The 20,770-nt window shown below is 43.6% G+C and overlaps 1 protein-coding gene across 1 annotated transcript in view; it reads right to left on the reverse strand.

The window, feature by feature from the left end:
* Nucleotides 1-16,260, reverse strand: part of RNF128 (ring finger protein 128) — a 53,823-nt gene extending 37,563 nt beyond the window's left edge. The window contains exon 1 of the mRNA XM_077307730.1: nt 15,773-16,260. Coding sequence (XP_077163845.1) covers nt 15,773-16,199 — 427 coding nt within the window. The 5' untranslated portion in view covers nt 16,200-16,260. The remainder of the gene's footprint in view (nt 1-15,772) is intronic.
* Between the last annotated feature and the right edge of the window lie 4,510 nt (nt 16,261-20,770).

The raw sequence follows: 20,770 nt of genomic DNA on the forward strand, positions 1-20,770 counted from the left end.
AAGCTCCAGGCCAAAGCAGATCAGATAGCAGGAGAAGTAAGGGAATGTGGCTACCATTCTGAATCATCTAGGTGGAATGTTTTTGCTCTCTCCCTCAGGTATTTATTATAGCCTGGTGTTGCTCGGGGCATAAGTTTGAAGGGTAAGAGCCTAAGGGTTCTTCATCCATAACTCCTTGCCCATGACTTTATTCAAATAGATTAACCTGGTTGACATAAATCCCTGGATGTCTTGTTTACATTTTGGGTTTTTCTCCTTGTTTTTTTATACTGCATAGTATGCAAATTTATTTTAAGTATATTTTTGTAAGCTACTTTGGCTCCCACTTGGGTAGAAAAATGGGATCAAAATATATTAAATAAATAATAAATGTTATTCCCCCCAGGTTTTTAACGAAGCAACTGCTGGTCTTATAGAAAGCCAGTGTGATAGATATGAGGATCGGACTAGGATTTGGGGCACCCAGGTTCAAATCCTCACTCTGCAGCAGGGGTTTCCTGGTTAATCTTCAGCTACCCACACAGCCTAACCTACCTCACAGGGTTCTTGTGATGGAGAAACATACAATATAAGCTGCTTTGCGTCTTATTGGGGAAGAAGACAGAGGATATAATTAAAACAAATACATTTTATGATATTCTGTTTCATCATCACCATCTAAGTTGAAATTTACTGCTAACTTAGTGCCTTTAGTTTTTATAAACCACCTGAAAAAAAGTACATTTTGGGAGGGGCTGGAAACAGGCTAGAAGTAGCATGAATAAATGATATGGTGTGCCACATATCCTGTGCTTTACAGATTCTCATCTCCTTTGTCATAACACCCTAAAAAGTAGGTGAGGCTGAGAGGTGATGACAGTCCAGACTGCGGCACTTCAGAGGTGGAATGAGGATCCGAATCTGGTTCTCTCATACCTGAACTTGGCAGACACATCATCCTTTGCATCATACAAATCCTTCCACAGCAAATGATCTTGGTGACATTTATTTTTCAATGCTGAGGCTTAAAAGGTAGTCTAGAAACACAAGTTAGGAAACAGGACATATACCGTGCTTATTATTTGTACCTTTATTAAATTTCTATACCACCTTCCCTCAAGCTCAGGACTGTTTAAAACATGTAATAAGATACCTTTTAAAAACATATGCAATTAAATTTAAATTGTTAAAATTATTAAAATTAGCAAATTTCAGGTGCTGCTAATTGAAGCCTAGGAACATACCTCAGAGCATATTTTGCGAATAAAATCTTTGACACTCCACCTTGACTTTGCCCCATAATTTAATACAGTAAAGAAACTGGAGGTCCCTTGGTGGCATTTAGAGAGGAGTTTTAACAGCTTCAGATGCCTTAAACAAATCAAGGTTATCAGGTTGCTAGCATCAATAAGGCCTATCACTTGCCCATTAGATCTCTGCCGCTCATGGCTCCTGAAAAAGAGAGGCGAGAAGGTAGGAGGACCACTCTGGGAAATAAATTTAACCCAGATTGCAGAGACCTTCCCGGATTATCTAAAGGAGGTAATGGTTCATCCTTTATTGAAAAACTCATCCATGAACCTGTGAGATCCAGCCAACTACTGCCCTGTGTCAGATCTTGCGTTCCCGGGGAAAGTGGTTGAGCTGGTTGTTTTGGGCCAACTGCTAATGTTCCTGGATGACACATTGTTCCTGGACCCTTTCCAAGCTGGCTTTCATCCTGACCATGGAGTGGAGACAACACTGGTGGCCATGATGGGTGATCTCTAGAGACTGAAGCCAGTCAGTGCTGCTTGTGATGCTCATTCTCACAGCAAGGTAGACCATGAGCAGCTTGCTCACTGCCTCGTTGACATGGGGATACGAGGGACAGCCCTTATCTCCCCAATATTATTTAACATTATGCATCCCTTCACCCAGCTGCCCTAGATACTGCTCTTTCTCAAAACCAGGCTGAGTTGGTTTTATCCAGTGTTGGATTTGGGATTTTTTTCTTCAAAAGCAGCATCACCACTACTTCCTTAGATTCTCTGGGGAAATCCCTGCCATCAGGGATAAGTTGATAATATCCTGGAGTGGGTCCCACATCCTCTCATCACTGGCTTTCATGAGCCAAAAAAGGCACAGGTCCAGGGAGCAAGTGGTAGGCCAAACAGCTGTCAGAGCTTGGTGCACATCAGTTAAGGAGATCTGACTAAAGTGATCCAAAGTAGGCCTCCAGTTTACTGACTGCATCAGTCTTGATGGGAAAGTTCTGGTGGAGCAACAACATTTTCTCTGTAAAAAAGTTCATAGCGAATAGCCAGTTTAGGAATTTCTGGTCCATTCAGCAACCAGATTGTCATGACAGGCTGGATAACTGAGCTAAAATGAACTACAATAGTGATAAATGTAAAGTTCTGCATTTAGGTAGGAAAATCAAATGCATCATTATGGGATGAGGGAAGCCTATCTTGGCAGTAGTATGTACGAAAAGGATCTAAGGGTCTTAGTGGACTGTATACTGAATATGAGTCAGCATTGTGACTCTATGACTAAAAAGGCAAAGGGGTTTTTAGGCTGTATTAAAAGAAGTATAGTGTCCAGATTGCATGAGGTGACCATTTTACTCTGCACTGGTTAGACCTCACTTAGAATACTGTATTCAGTTTTGGGCACCAGAATTTGAACAAGGATGGAGACAAACTGGAGCACGTCCAGATGGGGGAAATGAAAATGCTAGACTAAGACATATGAGGGAAAGGTTGAGAGAACTTGGTCTGTTTAGCCTGGAGACCACTTGTAGCTTTGCTTCCATGCTTGGGTGGAGACGGATGGGGCTAACAACAAACTTCTAATTACTTCTTTTCACAACTGGGAAAGTGTCTGCTATTAATCACTAACTTTGCCTTTTTATTGCCCCAATGTTTTTGTAAACGACAATTGAACTCAAAGACACTGTAGAAGAGAAATGTAGCCTGAAGTTCCTACAGAAATTAAGCAGTGCAGCTGAGGTTGGAATAGCCTGCATTTTCATGAGGGCAAGTTCTGTTTTTTCTCCTGAAACCAACTGGATCAGGGTGGCTAACTCCCGAATCTGGAATGGGGTAGTGTTATGCTCTAGATACTTTTTGACATTTCAAGAGACTAAATAAAGCATTTAGTTTTGTGTGGTTTTCCTGTGTGAGAAAGGAAGGTGTTCTAAGTTGGTAAATGTTTATATATATATATATATATATATATATATATATATATATATATATATATATATATATATATATATACATACACACACACACACACACACACACACACACACACACACAAGCCTGGTATAAGGATTTATGGGGCCCGTAGCACTAGAGCTAGCAAGGCCCTAGTAAAGCACAATTTGTGTTGCACCAGTAACAGCAGAACACCCTTCCCAGGGATAGTTGGAATTTTGGAAGCAACTGACAGCTTCACTTTGCTGAAAACATTTACTAGTATTTCCTGAACTTTAACTTCCGTGTCACTGCATGGCTTCTGGAAGAAAGTGCTCCCCTTCAGAAAACTGGACAGATATTCCTTCTTCATTTTTTTCCTCTCCAGCTTTCTTTTTTGCACTACCTGAAGAATAATGATGCCCAACCTCAGAGCAGTGTATTTGGACCATCATTTCACTCTGGTGTCTTTCGAGGCACAGTAGATTTATGCTACTCCCAATCATTCACAGCTATTATTCCATTCAGCAGGGCAGGGATACTACTCCTGTGGACTGTCATTCTACTTTAGGGTCTGTCACTCCAGTACCAGAGCAATGATTCCAATGTCAATCCACTCTGGAGTTTGTTACTCCAGTACCAGGACTCTTATGTCACTCACAAGGACTGTCATCCTCTTTGAGGGCTGTAATTCCAGTCCTAGAAGATTAATGTCACTCCCAGGGAAAACTCCTGAAATCTAAAAACATAATTTTAAAGCTTGCTAGCTTCTCTCCATGGCAGGCCTGCAAAGATGCAGACTCATATGGGACTGCACAGAAGCCACAAAGATCAACAAAGCTGACCTGTGGGTACGAGTGGTGTGTGCTTTGGCTCGGTTGCCTCGACAAACACCTAAGCCCTAGGTGGCCAGTGCTGTGACGCAGAGAGGAGGGGCGGCTGGCTGCCCTGGGCTTTGGTGATCCCCAAAGTGGCTGGACCGAGCCACTTTCTTCACCCCAAAGTCTCTATGTCCCTTCTAAGTATCAACTTATAGCTAGAGGCCTGATCTTTGCATGGTTTCTGGTCAGGAGGACCATTAGCATTTTGAAAGTATTGATGGATGAATCTTGAAAGCACCCAGTTTTCCCCCTCCTGTCTGTCATCTGCTAGGAGAAAGGAAACCTTCTTTTAAAAAGGCAACCTTGATGGTTTTGTAAAGCCCTAAACTCCAAATTGAAGTGAAATTGGTCTGTGGACAAGACATATAACCCTGCACGGCCAGTCACTTGTGGGGAGATGGATGGGGCCTAGTGACAAGGGGTCAGTTAATTACTCCTGGACATTCCACAACTGGGGATGCCTCTTTCCTTTTGGTCTCCAATCTTGATATATTTATTTCATTCATTATGTTTTCCCCCCATAAATGAACCCAAGTGAATTACAACCTTATACATTTAGCTTGTTATTCTGGTAAGGCCTTTGAATCTATTAAACATCTTCATTCTGCTGTGTGCAAATTTAGGGCTTACCCCATGTCCATATACATGTAATTCCCATTTCATTCTGTCTGAGGAACTGTGCGCTACACACAAACACTTATACCTTGAATAAAATTTTGTTGGTCAAAGATGCCACTGGCCTCAAACTTCATTCAGATTTCTTTACAGTTTGCAATACATAGACCAATCAAACTAAAGATGAGCTCTTGGTGGGAGGGAATGGTCAAGAGTTCTGCTAGCAATCTGCAAGCACTTTGAAATCTAATGAGCATCTTGTGGCGCAGAGTGGTAAGGTAGCAGACATGCAGTCTGAAAGCTCTGCCCATGAAGCTGGGAGTTCAATCCCAGCAGCCGGCTCAAGGCTGACTCAGCCTTCCATCCTTCCGAAGTCTGTAAAATGAGTACCCAGCTTGCTGGGGGGTAAACGGTAATGACTGGGGAAGGGAATGGCAAACCACCCTGTATTGAGTCTGCCATGAAAACTCTAAAGGGCATCACCCCAAAGGTCAGACATGACCCAGTGCTTGCACAGGGGATACCTTTACCTTTTACTTGAAATCTAAACAGCAGGACAGTTGTTCTTCCCTGCTCATAAGACTTTCATAAGCATTCAGAATGTTTCCAGCTTGCACAAAGGACTCTGCCTTTTCTCCCTTATTGCTCTTTATACATGGCCTCCCAGAATACCTACTTCCATTTTCATTTCCTGCAACTCTTATCAAAATCCAACAATGAGGCCTTCAGTACAATAGTCTGATATCCTGCCTTGCTAGGAATATGCAGCTGAAGTGGGTGCAAATTTCTTCCTTGTTTATCCCGTTATACCAACTTTCGTGTTTTCTTATGCTGCGATGACAATGTAAATTGATAACACTGTGTAAAAACAAATATTAATCACACAGTAATTTCTGTAGAGAGTTGCAATGACAGCTACATGATCTACTACTGGAGGGCATGTGTCCAAACTTGTTTGGCCTCAGTAGGACATCAGAGGGTTGGATATGTTGAGTCATCAAGGTTTTTACTCAAGTCTGATGGAGTTTCCATTTGCTAGAAATGAATCAGAAGGACTTATTTCCTTTCAACTCTGGTCTTTGGGGAACCAATTACACAAGAGTGGAGAACTGTACTTTCCATATGATCAAAAAGATGGCACATTAGATTGGACAGCTCAAGTCACTGTCTTAACAGGTTGGATGTGTCAGTACATGTCGGTACTGAGTTACAGCATGCAACACATCCCTTAGGGTAAAAATAAACAGATAGCAGAAATGCAGTTCTGCCCTTAATCTCTTTCCCCAATCTTGAAGATAAATTCATATTCACAGATGTGTGACATTTAAATAGGTATGAGATACTATGGAGGTTACCTTTTATAAGGGTAAGGAAACTGGAAATGCTTAAGCATTTTTCAGGTTGAAGTCCCATGGGGGTTCTTTAAATGTCTCCCCATTGGCAGCATTATTGAGCACACGCCATTCCAGGTTCAAAAATTTGGTGCACCAGTTGTGAATTTGTTGGCATGTTGAAGAGTTGCTGTATGCCTGTTAGAGTCTACCTACAGCCTATAAAAATGTAATCATTGTTGGCAGAACCACACCCTCTAAAAACTTGTTTGAGGTTATATTTCTTGTAAAACATGTGCCCATTTTTATTGCTATAGAAAGAGGCACATTCTTACCTACAACAGCTGTAAAATGCAGCAGATCAAGGAGAATTTGGGCCAAATTAAAACACTCATAGCTTTGTAAAATGACCAGCATAAAAATGAAGTCCCCCCCAATCATATGTCTTTTTCTAACCATTACTCTCAAATCAAGAATAATAGATTGACCAAATATTCATAAATCTAAATTGCACCTAAAATGATGCAACCAAGTTAAGTGCCAAAATGGCTGTGAACCAGGCTGAGAAGACCGGGATGCCAAAATAACGCTGGAAAAGATGTTCAAACCCTCTTGCTGCCATGCTCCCCCCATGATACAAGGTAGAATTGCTGGCTTGAGAGACATGTTGTACCTGGCAGGGCAAAGCTGGATACCACTCTCCTCCTCATCAGCCCCATCACACGGACTATCAGGAAAGCTACCCATTGGGATTTTTGGGGGTGAACAAATCTGCCCTCACTTAATAGCTGCAAATATGACAAAATATCATCTTGCAGCTATTCTCAGAATGATTTACTTATAACGTTGATACTAATAATTCATATATAACCGTACCTGTCCTCCATCGGATTATGGACCGATTAATTTTGGATAATGTCAAGAAAGAGGTGTAGGTAAAAGGAGACATGTGAAATATGGTGAACAATAGCCCATAGTTTGAGATTATTGCAGAGATCATATGACACCTGATATTTCCCTTTATAACTGTCATTTTTAAGGAAAGACTTATAGGAAGTCAGATGAAGGAAATTTCCAAGAGTGAATCAACATAAAATGCAAATAAATTGAATTAAGTACAAACATGTCCTTGGGAGCTAAAGCAGAAAACCTGCATTGGAATTTTAAAACTTCTGTCATATAAAAATTTGCAGCTGTATTCATATGATACCGGTCCGGTTTTCCGTAGAATTGTAGCCAGAATCCAGTGGGGACCCCCCGCATAGTTGCAGACGTAGACTTCGGCTCCACTTGCAAAGCAGTGCGGCGTCTGATGGACCTCTCACCAGGAGGGCCAGATTGTGGCGAGGTCCAGGTTCAAACAGTCAAGGGTAGAAGTAAGGTGACGTCCTATTAAGAGTTCAACTGGGCTTTGGCTGGTGGCCGACGATGGGGTGCTGTACTGGTAGAACGGCCACTCCGCTAGTCTCTGATGTCAGCTTCCATGCACTATCCTTTTGAGTGCGTCTTTGGTTGAAAGCACCACCCATTCAGCCTACCTTTTGTTGGACGGATGGAATGGGGCGGAAGTAACGTGCTGGATCAGTAGGCTCACGGTGAAGGACAGAATTCCTCAGAGACAAACTTGCTCCGTTGTCTGATACCAGTGTGTCCGGCAGTCCATGTGCTGCAAAAAGTGACCTCTGAATGTTGATGACAGGACACGGGAGCCACTTCAAGCCACTTTGAATATGAGTCCATGACTAAAAGGAACGTTTGACCCTGGAAAGGGCAGGCAAAATCCAGGTGAACCCGTGACCAAGGGTTTCTAGTCAACTCCCATGCCTGTATTGCAGCCTGCGGCATCTCTGTGTGATTTTTCTGGCATGTGCCACAACGCTTGACCCAGTTCTCTATATAGCCTTCTCAATGCCTGGACACCACACGTAGCTGCATGCCAGAGCCTTCATGTGGAAAATTCCAGGGTAGTCGACGTGCAAAGCTGCCAACACCCGAGACTGCAGCTTAGGGGGCACCACTACGCGATTCTCCCACAGTAGACAGCCCTTGTGGGCAGACAGTTCATGTTGCCTTGAGATGAATGGGTCAAAAACAGCTGAAGGTGTATCCTTCGGCCACCCCTCCACACCCAGTTCAAGTCACAGCTGACAATCTTGTCCCAGACAGATGTGGCAGTGATGTCAGAGGCATGAAGGGGAGGGTCCGGTAGCTCCTCCAGCAGCAGGATGCAATGCGCAGGTGAGGGATCAGCGTTGATTCCCGGGAGTGGCAAACAACTGAGGGCATCCGTATGGCCCATGGACTTGCCTGGATGGTGCTGCAACATGAACTGGTATCTATTGAAGAAGATAGACCACCTCAGCATCCTAGGTGACAGGATTTGAGGTGTCTGCTTGTCTGGCGTGAAGAGCCCTAGTAGCATGGTCCATAAAGACAAGGAATGGCCTGCCAAAAAAAAAATCATGGAATGTTTTCACCCCATCCATGATGGCCAGTGCCTCCTTGTCGATCTGTGCATAGTTGTACTCAGGAGCTGATAATGTGCAGGAATAGAAGGCGATGGGTGCTTCCCAGCCATCAGAGTACCGATGAGTCAGGAGGGCTCCGATTATAGGATGAGGCATTGCATGCCAAGGTCATCGGCAGGGCCTCCGAGTAGTGCACTAAGACACTGTCTGATGATGTCAGGCGTTTTATCCAGTGAACGGTGTAGTGGTTCTGCCACGGATGCTTTGTTCAGCAGGAATGCATAATAAAAGTTCAGGAGGCCAAGGAAAGCCTGTAGCTCAGTCCGTGGATGAGGCACGGGAGCTTGCTTGATTGCCTGGACCTAGGATGGTGGGGGGTGAATTCCTAACGTGTCCACAAGGAACCCTAGGAATTCAACTGCTGGAACACCCAGTTGACATTTCTCCTTCTTGACTCGGGGACCTGCACCATGGAACTTGGACAGGACGGACCAGAGCTGGGAAGCTAGCTCTTCTTCTGACGACCCACAGATCAGCACATCATCAAAATATGGAATCACCCCAGTCAGCCCTCGCAGGAGGTCCTCCACCAAGTTTTGGAAGATGCCGGGGGCTGTGCTGACCTCAAATTGTAACCACTTGACCCGGAATGGCCCCAGATGTGTCACAGTAGTTTGTGCATCTGCGGCAGTTTCACTGACTGGAAGTTGTTGGTATGCCTGGGCAAGGTCAAGCTTTGCGAAGACCTTACCTCCTGCAAATGATTCCAGCAGGTGGCTGACTACAGGAACTGGGTACGCATATTATTGTAGGGCCTTGTTGATGGTGCATTTTTAATCTGCACAAATGCGGATGCTCCCGTCAGCCTTCAACAGTGCCATGATAGGGGTTTCCCATTTGGCATGCGGCACAGGTTCCAGGACGCCTTGGCTAATTAGGCATCCCAATTACTCATCTATGTGTGGATTGAGAGCGAAGGGCACTTGGTGTGACTTCAGACAAATCATCTTGACTGCTGGGCTGAGATCGAAGGAGATCAGCGGGCCTGTGTAGCAGCCAAGGATGCTGTTGAATATGGCCCCGAACTGCGCACAGATAGCCTCAAGTGGTGAGGGCTGTAGGAGTTGGATGCCAGAGTTGACGATGCTGAGCGGGGCAAACCTCTCAAGACCCAGCAGGCTGGTGCAGTGGCCCTCAACGATGACCGGCCGTAAGTCCTTTGTGATGGACTTGAGTTGCACCCTGAAGGTGCCGATGCCAATCACAGAGACGCGGTTCCCCTGGAAGTCAGTCAACCACAGTCCGAGGGGTCGCAGGTGTGGAACTCGCTGGAGACGGATCTTATAGAAGATCTCCATCGAAATGATTTGCTGAGGAGCATGTTGCACTTCTTTGCAGGATCAATGATGTTGTTGGCTTCGAAGAAGCACTCTAATCTGTCAATATAGGACTCCCAGCCCTTGGCATAGTGCCCTAGGAAGGGCTCGAATTTTGGTGCAGTGGCCATGGCGTGCTTGTGGTTGGCTGGCAGTTGGTGCCAATGCCGTGACCAATCAGCAGCCCTTGTGGCTTAAGGTACCGCGGCAAGCACAGAAATGGCTGGACCCTCTGGCGTGATGTCCAAGCCAAGTGATTCAGCAAGCTGAGCCCCATCTCTCTGGGCAGCACTCAGCTGAGTTGCTCCAGTGCTCCTGGCGGAGACACTGCCAGGTTCTCCCGTATCAAGAGGCAAGAGCTGGAACTGCGCTCAACCGGATGGTCCCTTGTCAGCAGGCACTGGGCACAGCTGGGGTAGGTCCACCGGTGTCTCCGGCTGGACCGTCGCTTCCCAGGGCATGCTGCATAGGACAGCGATCCCATCCAGTATTAAGTCTGCGGGTTCAGTGATCATAGACGCCAAGTCTTCAGAACAGCTCTTTCTATTTAGCAACTCCAGCAACAGACTATGACTACAGAACAGACAAAAAGAGGCAAACTCGTGCACTTTTATTCCTTTCTGGAAGCCAGCTGCTGCTTCTGATTGGCTCTAAGCAGAGGAATCCGATTGGCCCTAAACAGAGCAATCCAATTGGCCCTAAGCAGAGCATTCGGATTGGCTCTAAGCAGAGCAATCGGGTTCCTTTGACTGGTTAGTTCCTTGGCTGGTAGAAACCCTCATTTGCATCAGTGGCCAAATGCCCACAGACATAACAGGGGGGAAGCGCAACATCACTTCTGTAGACTTCCATTGCAGCTCTCCCCTGGCTCATGGCTAGAGATGTTTCCACGTCAAAAAGAACATTAACTATGCCTTTATCAGTTACTTCTTCATTTAAAACAACATTAACGCTGTTTATCATATTATGAACATGCAATCCAGCCTGTACCCAGGTAAACTGCTTGGAGATTATCTGTGTGTCATTTACATGGATGGTATTTCTAGGCAATTGATTTGTGTGCATTTGATCGGCTCAGCTGGCTTGCATAACTACCAGTGGCCACACGGTGGCATCATTGTTCCAGGACAGAATCCCAGAAATGCAGTATATGTGCCTATACATGGCACAACCAAGCTTCTTTTCCTTCTTTTTTTTCACCATCGCCCACCGGGTCTCACACTCTTCCCTCTCTTCTAGCACCTCCTCAAAGCACTGTTAATGGGAGCAGGACTCAGAAAGGACCTATCATCTTGAGTGGTCTACTAAGGTTGCCAACCCCCAGCTGGTGGCTGGAGATCTCCTGGGATTACAACTGATCTACAGCCAATTAAGATCAGTGCCTCTGGAGAAAAATGGCCTCATCCATCATTGTTGTTGCTGTTGATGACGATGATGACAACAACATCATCATTATTTATTAGATTTCTAAACTGCCCTTCCGAGGCTGGCTGAGGGTGGTGTACATACGCAATTTATCAATACAGTGATAAAAACAATAAAACATTAAGGGTAACATTACAAAATTTAAAACCTATTAAAAATTAACAGCATCAATTAACAGCCCCAGTAGTTGTCCTACTACCCGGAAGTTCATCACTGCTGGCAGATATTTTTCAGGTTAAGTATCTCTGTGGGGGAGTTTTGTCGGGGAGGGGGCATAGATGTTATAGATCAGGGGTAGTCAACCTGTGGTCCTCCAGATGTTCATGGACTACAATTCCCATGAGCCCCTGCCAGCAAATAGATCATTGGCCCCAACCAAAGTCTTGGTAGAGGAGCTAAGTCTTGCAGGCCCTGTGGAACTTTGCCAGCTCCAACACAGCCCTGATCTCTGGGAGCTCCTTCTACCAAGTAGGGATCAGGACTGAAAACATTCTAGCCCTGATTGAGGCCAAGCATACCTCCTTGAGGCCAGGGACCACCAACCATTGGAATGAGAAGAGCTCCCTGATGCCATCAAATTTTCCTTCCAAAGGCAGAAAAGGGGCATCTAGTTTCCTTACTGTATCAAGAGTTGGGAGAGGTCCCTTTCCTACCCAAACATTACCCTCCACAGACTCCATTCCCAGATTTCCAGGCATGGCCTAACCCTCACATGCAACCAGCTGGGTGACCTTGGGCTCGCCACGGAACTGATAAAACTGTTCTGACCGAGCAGTGATATCAGCGCTCTCTCAGCCTCACCCACCCCACAGGGTGTCTGTTGTGGGGAGAGGAAAGGGAAGGCGACTGTAAGCCGCTTTGAGCCTCCTTCGGATAGGGAGAGCCAACTCTTCTTCTTCTGCTAAACATGTATTTAAGCTCCTGGGCAAAAGATTTTGTACTTGTTGAACATATACAAGATGGAGCACTTCTGCCAGGCATTTGGTTGGGGCCAATGAATAGTAAACATGGTGGAGTTGCCCCCCTCCTGCAAGAACACTCCCCTGGAATAAGGGAAGCATCTGTAGGAAATTGCCCAAATTCACAGTCTGTAATGGAATTGAATGACATTGTTTTTCTTTTAAATTGTCTTATTGTTTAAAATATTTATATTTATTACGTAATGTTGTTAGTTGCCTTGAGACAGCTTTCTGGGAGAAGTAGTCATATAAACCCAAACATAAATAAATAAACAGACAACAAAGCAAGATATACATTCAACTCCTACCACTCGAGGTTTTCCCTTATTGTGGCTTGGCACACAGGGGCCAACAGCTCACCAGAACATATGGTCATGGCACAGGCAATGGGATAAAATCCTACAGGCTACAGAGAAACTGAGAATCTGTAATATTAGAGTAAGAACTGAGATCCCTTTGGGTAATGAATAGCAGGATTTTAAAAAACAACTCTTCTTATTCTACTGTATCCAGAAAAAAATCAAGTGGATAGCTACTTGGTCTGGATAGCCATGTTGATCTGAAGTAGTACAACAAAATTTGAGTCCAATGGTACCTTTAAGACAAACACATGTAAACACACAAAAGCTCTCAACATGAATCAATCTTTGTTGGTCTTAAAGGTGCGACTGGACTCAAATTTTGTTGTATCTAGAAAAGTTATAGAGGGTTATTTCTCAAGTAAGACAAACAATACTGTTGGTTTTTTTAAAGTGTTTAGGTTGAACCATTCCTACCTAAAGAGGTGATTAAAGAAACATAGGAAGGATCTGCCAAAGGTGCTGGAATTCAGGACCTCAGGGAGACAGTTGCTGTCTGTGTTTTTGGAGGAGGGGCACAGAGCTGGATGTTCCCAACACACACAGAGACACTTGTGTACAAATGGAGTGTGAAGGATTCCCCCCCCCCCTACACACACACAAGGGGCATGACTACGACATGTCAGAAGTAAATGACAGGCATTAATCATTAAAGAGGAAACTGCATTGGAGTCAGCTTTTGATCATGAAACATGTAAATTAGTTGCTTTAGCAGCCAAGAAAATACAGGCTAGAGCTGCATCTAAAAAGGGCAATTTGATCAGTACTTTCTGAGTAGATTGTTTTAGACTGTTTTTATCGTACATATTTATAATTATGCATCAGATTGTAATGGCCTTTGGCCATAGACAACAAACTTTATTGTACTATTTGCAACTGATTGCTGATCGTCTTATAATACCCAGAGAGAGAGAGAGAGAGATGTTTTCCCTCTCCTGTTTGTGGTCCCTTAACCCTCCCTGCATCTGCACTATCTCTTCAAGTCTTAGATGCCAGATGAAGATGTATTTACTTTCCCCAAGCCTTTGGCTACAGGTATTTTTAGAGATGTTCTATCATCTGTGGTGATCGATTCTTTCACGATTGCTAATGTGTACATTTTATGTTTAACATTACTCTTTAATTATTGCTGATTGCATGGGTTTTGCGTGACTCAAAACCTACAAAGGTTTTGCGGCCTGCAGTTTTAAAGACTTGAGCAAGGCAGTTAACAAAAGGGTGTTTTGCAGATTATTAATTTGTAGGGACACTAAGGGCTTTTCTGCACATAGCAAAAGATAGCATTATGGCAGCTGAATGGCATAGCGCTAAATATTATCAAGCCTCCGGCCATTCCTCACCTTCTTGCCATCTTTTCACATTTCTTACTTTCCACAAGAGCTGCTGGAAATGGTGCAAGACAGCAATGCAGTTTATATGTGACTCTTTTCCGCTTGTCAATCAAGCCAAGCAGCCAATCCTCTTTCTCCTTTTTTTCAAGGTCCCGTAATGGCCACCAATTTTTTTAAATTAATAGTTCTCCATTTAAGCACCTATTAATCTAATCATAGATGCATAGTGCTTTTTATAATGCCATGTCTTATAGAATCACGAGTCTTGAATAATTAAAAAAATTAATCTTGTTCTTGATTTTTTTGGGGGGGGGGACTTTAGAGAGGCATGCTTTGTGTTTTAACTTTTGTAAAAAAATATTTTTGGCTTTGCCTGCATACTTGTATCCTTATTTGTTGCTCCAGGCAGTTCACTTTAAAAAAATCCTGTCCCTGGGAGATGGGAGAGGGAGGCGAGTACAAGGGTGGGACATTGGGGGCAGAGATAGTGCTTCTTTGCCTCTATATATTTCTTTGGCATGTAGTATGCTGGTTGTCCACTGGGGGAAAGTGCTTTTTCTTTAGTGGGTAAGTACCACGCTAAATTTATGGCATTTGGAATGGCCTTAAATCTGAAGCAGCCTGAAAGAGCACACAAGCACCTTTTTTGTAGCATTTTAAAAAAATCATCTGTCCAAAGAACTTTGACATGAAAGGGGACACAAATGTCTTGAATAAAAGCAGGTGATTGATTATTTAGACTATTCAAAAGATTCAAGCTTACACTAGGCAACGGACATTCATGAGAGCTTTATAAAAGAGACAAAAACATGCAGATTATTATCTTCATGGCTACGGACTACAGTAAGTAACTAGAACACACACATATATAGGTAGCACACTTAAAATGCCAAATGCTGGGAGCAAAGAGCAGAGACTCCCCATCACCTTGATTCCTTACTTGATGAGTTGGCCTTTATTGGAAACAGAACACTGAAGAAGATGGACTTTGCAGCTTTATTGTTATCACTTTTGGCTGAAATAGTGCTGAGTTCACTTGCAGTTTGGAAGCTAGAGGGACACCTGTGCCAACAGATCTTTCTTCTGATATACTGTATGTAGTAAACACTTTTGTTGAAAAAGATCAGCCAACAATCAGACATGTCCTCATTTTAGGGTTCTGATAGGATGTGGACCATAGGGTTTGTGCAGTTGCTGCTGGGGACAAACATTGGATTCACCATAAAATCTAGTTCTTTCTAAAATCTGCTTTAGGATGGGAGAACTGATCTTTTAAAATTATTTTTTTTATTTCAGAGAGGAGGCTCTTTGTACCTTGTCAGGTTGGGAAACACCCTTTTTAAGGCCCAGATCACCATCTGAAAGAACAGATTCTTCTCTCACATCACAAAGAGTAAAACAGTGTAGAAATATAAAATACCTCTATCCTGATCGTAATGCCTTTTCACACATAAGTAAGTCCCTGTGAGTTCAAATGGATCCCCCCCCCCAAAAAAAAGGATGAACCTGACTTCAGCCTTGGGTAATGAAGCCATTTATGAATGATTAATCATCACACAGAGTATTTAAATCCTCTCAGGTATGAGAATCTAGTCAACAATAGACCAGACTAATGTCACAGGGCTTCCTGCACCCCTAAACAGGACCTACCAGTTGAATTTTGCTTGGTTCATCCTTGCCAAAACACAGTTCATAACAACAATCCGTCTCCCAAGCAGCTTATTCAGATTAATTGGAGAGTCCATGATTGACAAGATGCTGTCTCAGGTGCTGGGATCATAACACAATGCAAACTAATTGCAAGCTAAGTGGAAAGCCTGAGCCATAAAGATAAAGCTTTCTAGAGCCAGACATCGCAACACTTACCAGGATGGGCCATGGAGACCGGGTGATTGCCCTGCAGACGGGAGTTGTAGATCACAACGGCTTCAGCACCCTGCTCAGCCGCACGGTTTATCTTTTTCGTGAAAGTGCAGTTGCCTCTTTCAATCAGGGCGACCCATGGTGATCTGGAGGCAACAAACTCTGTATCCCCAGTGCAGGCTTTGAGGTTGGTCGAGTTGGCAATGACCACCAGTCCTCGAGCATCGGCCGCAGGAGAGTGTAGCCCATACAGTCCGTTTTCGCACTCATCGGTCTCGGTGTCATTGTTCAAAGGATTGAAATAAAACAAGCTCACGTTGGCTTTGATGGGAACAGCCTCTGCCGCTCTAAGCAGGCCAGCAAGAATCAGAAGGCAGACCAATCTGGGCTTCTTCCTCTGCTTCATTGCTTGGCTACTTAAGCATAACATTCGGAGTGTTCACAGGTACTTTCAGTGGCTACCATCAGACTGCTGCTTCTCAAAAGAAGTCTGAAATTACAACCCTAGGCAGGTAAGCGATACCACTCCCTCCCTGGGATCATTAGATCCTTGTTGCGTCATCTCTATTACACTCCGGAGGGAATAAATACTGCCTGTTGATAGAGCCTTACACACAAAAGCAACCTTCAATCTCCCCCCCTCCCCAGTACCACTCCCTCATTTTCCCTTCATGCCACGCAACTGAGTTTCTTTACTTCTGTGGAAAACTGTGTAGAAAAGGTGTTGCCAGTCCAAGCCTCAAATATTGTTAGGAGGTCTGCTTTTCCTTGGGGAATTTAGAGATTAAAAAAAAAAAAACTACCTTCAAGTAGATAAAGGTAGATTAAATGCAGTGATAACATTCAGTATAAGACCATCCAATTTTAACACAGTTCAGGCACTATTATGTGGCTGTGGATTTAGGAAAGTAAACATATTTTTCCTGGCTAAATTCCTAGCTCTTTAGAGCATGCTATCTATATCAAAGATCAAGAACATATCTGTCCTATTCTTTCAAAACCCTGATTACTTTTCATTTCACTTTTAAATCTCATCTCACCTGAAACAAACTTAAAGAAATAGAATTCTGTTTGCACTTGGGGAGATATAGTGTGATATAGCGGTTAGAGCAGGGATTCCCAACCAGGGGTTCATGGACCCCTGGGAGTCCACCAAAGCTCTGAAGGAGGTCCATGGGAACTCTGAAGTAGCATGATATGGGGGGGGGGGGTGTCCAGGCTGTCTTCTCAGCTCCTACTCTTCTTTCCAGCCTACATGAGGCAATAGTAGTAGTAAAGTAGTAGTAAAGGTGGGGGGAGGGAGCAAAAGGGTGCAGAGAGTGATGTCACTTCTGGGGGTGGGTGGGTGGAAAGCTGACATCACTTCCGGGGCTCCTTGAAGTCTGAAAAAATTATTTCAGGGGTTCATCCATGGTCAAAATTTTGAAAGATTGATCTACAGTCTTTCCTATTGTTTGCCTCTCACAGGATTTTCTCAAGTCATCTGGAGGTTGGCAAGACTAAACAGGGGCCCTTGCATCATTCTCCTTGCCTTCATTTTATACACACATCAACCCTGCAAGGTAGGTTAGGAGAAGAGTGTATGGAGCAGCCCATGGTCAGCCAGCTAGCTTCCATGGCAGAGGAGGAAACTGACCCGTGGCTTCCCAGATTCTAGACTGACACTTTAGCTACAATACTCTGCTGGCAGGCAGAACTCATCAGAGAATAAAGCTAGGAGACTCCAAATTAGCCGCCAGCTGCTGGATAATTGTGGGAGTGTCACAGCCAAAGCTAAAAGGCATAGGGAGATCCGGATCCAGGGGGGACGAACTACAGCCACATCATGCTGTTTGCAAGGCATCACTCAGAAAATAATGTTACACCAGCCTCAGAATTATAATGGAAGGTATGGTATCAAAAAAACAGAGGACTGGAACACCCTGAACCAAATTGTCTTTGCAACAGGCACCTTGTAATCTTTTAAACCAGGGGTAGTCAACCTGTGGTCCTCCAGATGTTCATGGACTACAATTCCCACGAGCCCCTGCCAGCGTTTGCTGGCAGGGGCTCATGGGAATTGTAGTCCATGAACATCTGGAGGACCACAGGTTGACTACCCCTGTTTTAAACGACCTGTGTTGGGTCTCTAAGACTTCAATTCTCCATGGAAGTTAACAGGGCAACACATTCAGCCAAACCTACCTCACAAGACTGTTGTGAAGATAGATGGAGGTCAGGAGAACATGCCTCTTTCGGTTCCCATCTGAGAAAAACTGGGTATGATTTTGTTATAAATCTAATTTTTAATGAGATCGCAAAGGGCTATTAGATCTTTCAACAACCCAATAATAACCCACTGACTGAATTCTAGCGTCTTTTCCCCTAAAACAGATTCATGTTCTATTACTGTGCATGTAAAGAGTAGAGAGAGGGGGAAACATCCTTTTACTTGGTTCAATCATGGGGAAATATTAACACTCTCCCCCCCAATCTGCCCATAATATTAACAAAGGTTTTCCAGTATATTACTATTTAATACATTCTGTTGCCAAGCAGGATAAAGGTAAGAAAGACTCGAGACCTAGCCTTGAAAATGAAGAAAAGATCACAGAAAAATTAGGCAGAGGGAGAAATGAATGAGAAAAGTGGGGAAAAGAGGGAACGAAACTAAGGGAATGAGCGGAGAGGTTTGTTACATCTTACAAGATCTGGGTGAGCTAGGAGCAAGGAAAGGAAGGAAGAGAGAGGCTAAACCAAGGATTTCCAACCATGGGCTCATGGACCCCTGGGGTTCCATGGGAACTCTGAAATACCTCTTCACTACCTCCTCTCATCATGTAGAAATTATTCTTTTATAACACTCAGATTTTAAAATGCTTCCCAAGAGAGCACTGAACTGACACTAGAGAGGCAGTGAAGATATCTACCAAGAATAGCCTCGTCATAGTATTTTGAGGGGACAACTGTTTTTAAAGCAAGGCACTCCTTTATTTGTTTTCCATTTTTTTGGCTTGCATTTGATTGCCTGAAGATTATAGCATTGCATAAAGAATTCTTTGTGTATGCAATCAAATGTACAAGGAAAGCTCTCTTGGAAGCCTCTGCTGTAGTGCAAGTGTTGAGTCAAGTTGTCTTTTACTGCTGTCCAGGGAGTACTTTGCCAGGAATTATGACATATCCTTTTTGCTTGAACTGTTTCAGATTCACTAGGCTTTTCTTTGTTATCTGTTAATATGAAGATATTAAATGGTTAGTTAGCCTCAGTTTTGTATCTAAGCAAATCATCATATTATGATTACAATTAAATATACACGTATAATCTCTTAGAATGGCCTTCCCATGAAAACATTAATGACAACTTAATAGGTAAATGAGCCTCTTGTGCAGAGTGGTAAGGCAGCCGTCTGAAAGCTCTGCCCATGAGGCTGGGAGTTCGATCCCAGCAGCCGGCTCAAGGTTGACTCAGCCTTCCATCCTTCCGAGGTCGCTAAAATGAGTACCCAGCTTGCTGGGGGGTAAACGGTAATGACTGGGGAAGGCACTGGCAAACCACCCCGTATTGAGTCTGCCAAGAAAATGCTAGAGAGCGTCACCCCAAGGGTCAGACATGACTCGGTGCTTGCACAGGGGATACCTTTACCTTTTTACCTTTTAATAGGTAAATAAAGAATCAGGGAAAAATATCTTTTGAAACCAACCATTATAAATATGGCCTGTTATATTGTCAAAGCCCAAAGGCAGGAGGGCGTGAGAGGGTGGCTACGGCTCCCTTTGGCTGAGCTTTGCTTTCTAATCCGGACTGAAGGTAATGATCTGATAGTTCTTGCTTCAATTAAAAATACTGACTCTCATAGCATTGAAGAAGCAAGATATATACTTTCGGAAGGCCGAGTTAATTCTGTCACTTCTTGACTCTTCTTTCTGGACATGCAATTTTCTTTCTATGCAACCTACAAAAAATAAGAATATTGTCAAAATTAAAAATCGCCAAATGTTTGACTCAGGTCGTCCATAAGCACTAATGTGTAAAAACCTCATATTGTGTCTTTTTTTTATTTTACTGATTAAGCAACCACTGCTTTTTAGCATCAGTTAATCGTTGTAGGCGAACAGAACTGTCCCAGTATACTTTTTCCACATTTACAAATGAAGACGTATATCTGTCAAAAACACGGGAATACAAAAATGATTCCTTGATGTACTGTGTAGAACACTTCGACAGCAATAAAGTTCAGTGTAAGAAACCATGAAAGCTTTCTATGGTAATTCTTTAAAAAGCTGCAGGCTGTGCTGTTGTAGATGACATTAGTGCTGTCAGGAACCAGGGCGTACCCAGCAAACTCACATCCAAGACATCACTATCAGGCTTCAAGTCAAAGTTTTGAGCGAAAGTCTTTAAAAAAAATTTTTTTTTGTTATATATAAAGCATTTATTAAAAAGTTGAAGAGAAGAACTGAAAAACCAGGTAGCAAAGCAAATGTTGTTGTTGTTGTTGTTACATAATAGTAAAATAATTTAGTACTATCTTAAGAAACAGTAGGGTCACATTGTCAATTATACTTGGTCCTAACCTAAAAATTAATACTTGCTATCTTTCTTAAGAAAGTCCAAGTAAGAACACCATTGTTCATCATACTCTTCAAGTGGTTTTTTATTAACCATGTTAGTAAGTCTTGCCATTCTGGTAGGTTTGCTAATTTGTCTAGCCATAGAGAAGTAGTTGGATACTCTGTCTCTTTCCAGTGCTTCGCCCACACCAACCGTGCGGCCGTAGTTGCATGAAGTGCATAGCTGAGGAAAAGGGAGGGGGGAAGTACTCCTTGGCTTGAACAAGAGACCAGAGCGGGACAGGAGCTGCAGGAGTTTTCTGGGAGAACCCGGGAGACCTGGTGACTAAGAAGAGGGTAGTAGGGGCAGGAACTGGCAGTCTTCAGTCTTCACTGGCAGTCTTCAATCAAAGGTTGGATGCACACTTTTCTTGGATGCTTTAGGATGCTTAGGGCTGATCCTGCGTTGAG

The sequence above is a fragment of the Paroedura picta genome, chromosome 13, assembly GCF_049243985.1.
Source record: "Paroedura picta isolate Pp20150507F chromosome 13, Ppicta_v3.0, whole genome shotgun sequence".
Taxonomy (NCBI): Eukaryota; Metazoa; Chordata; class Lepidosauria; order Squamata; family Gekkonidae; genus Paroedura; species Paroedura picta.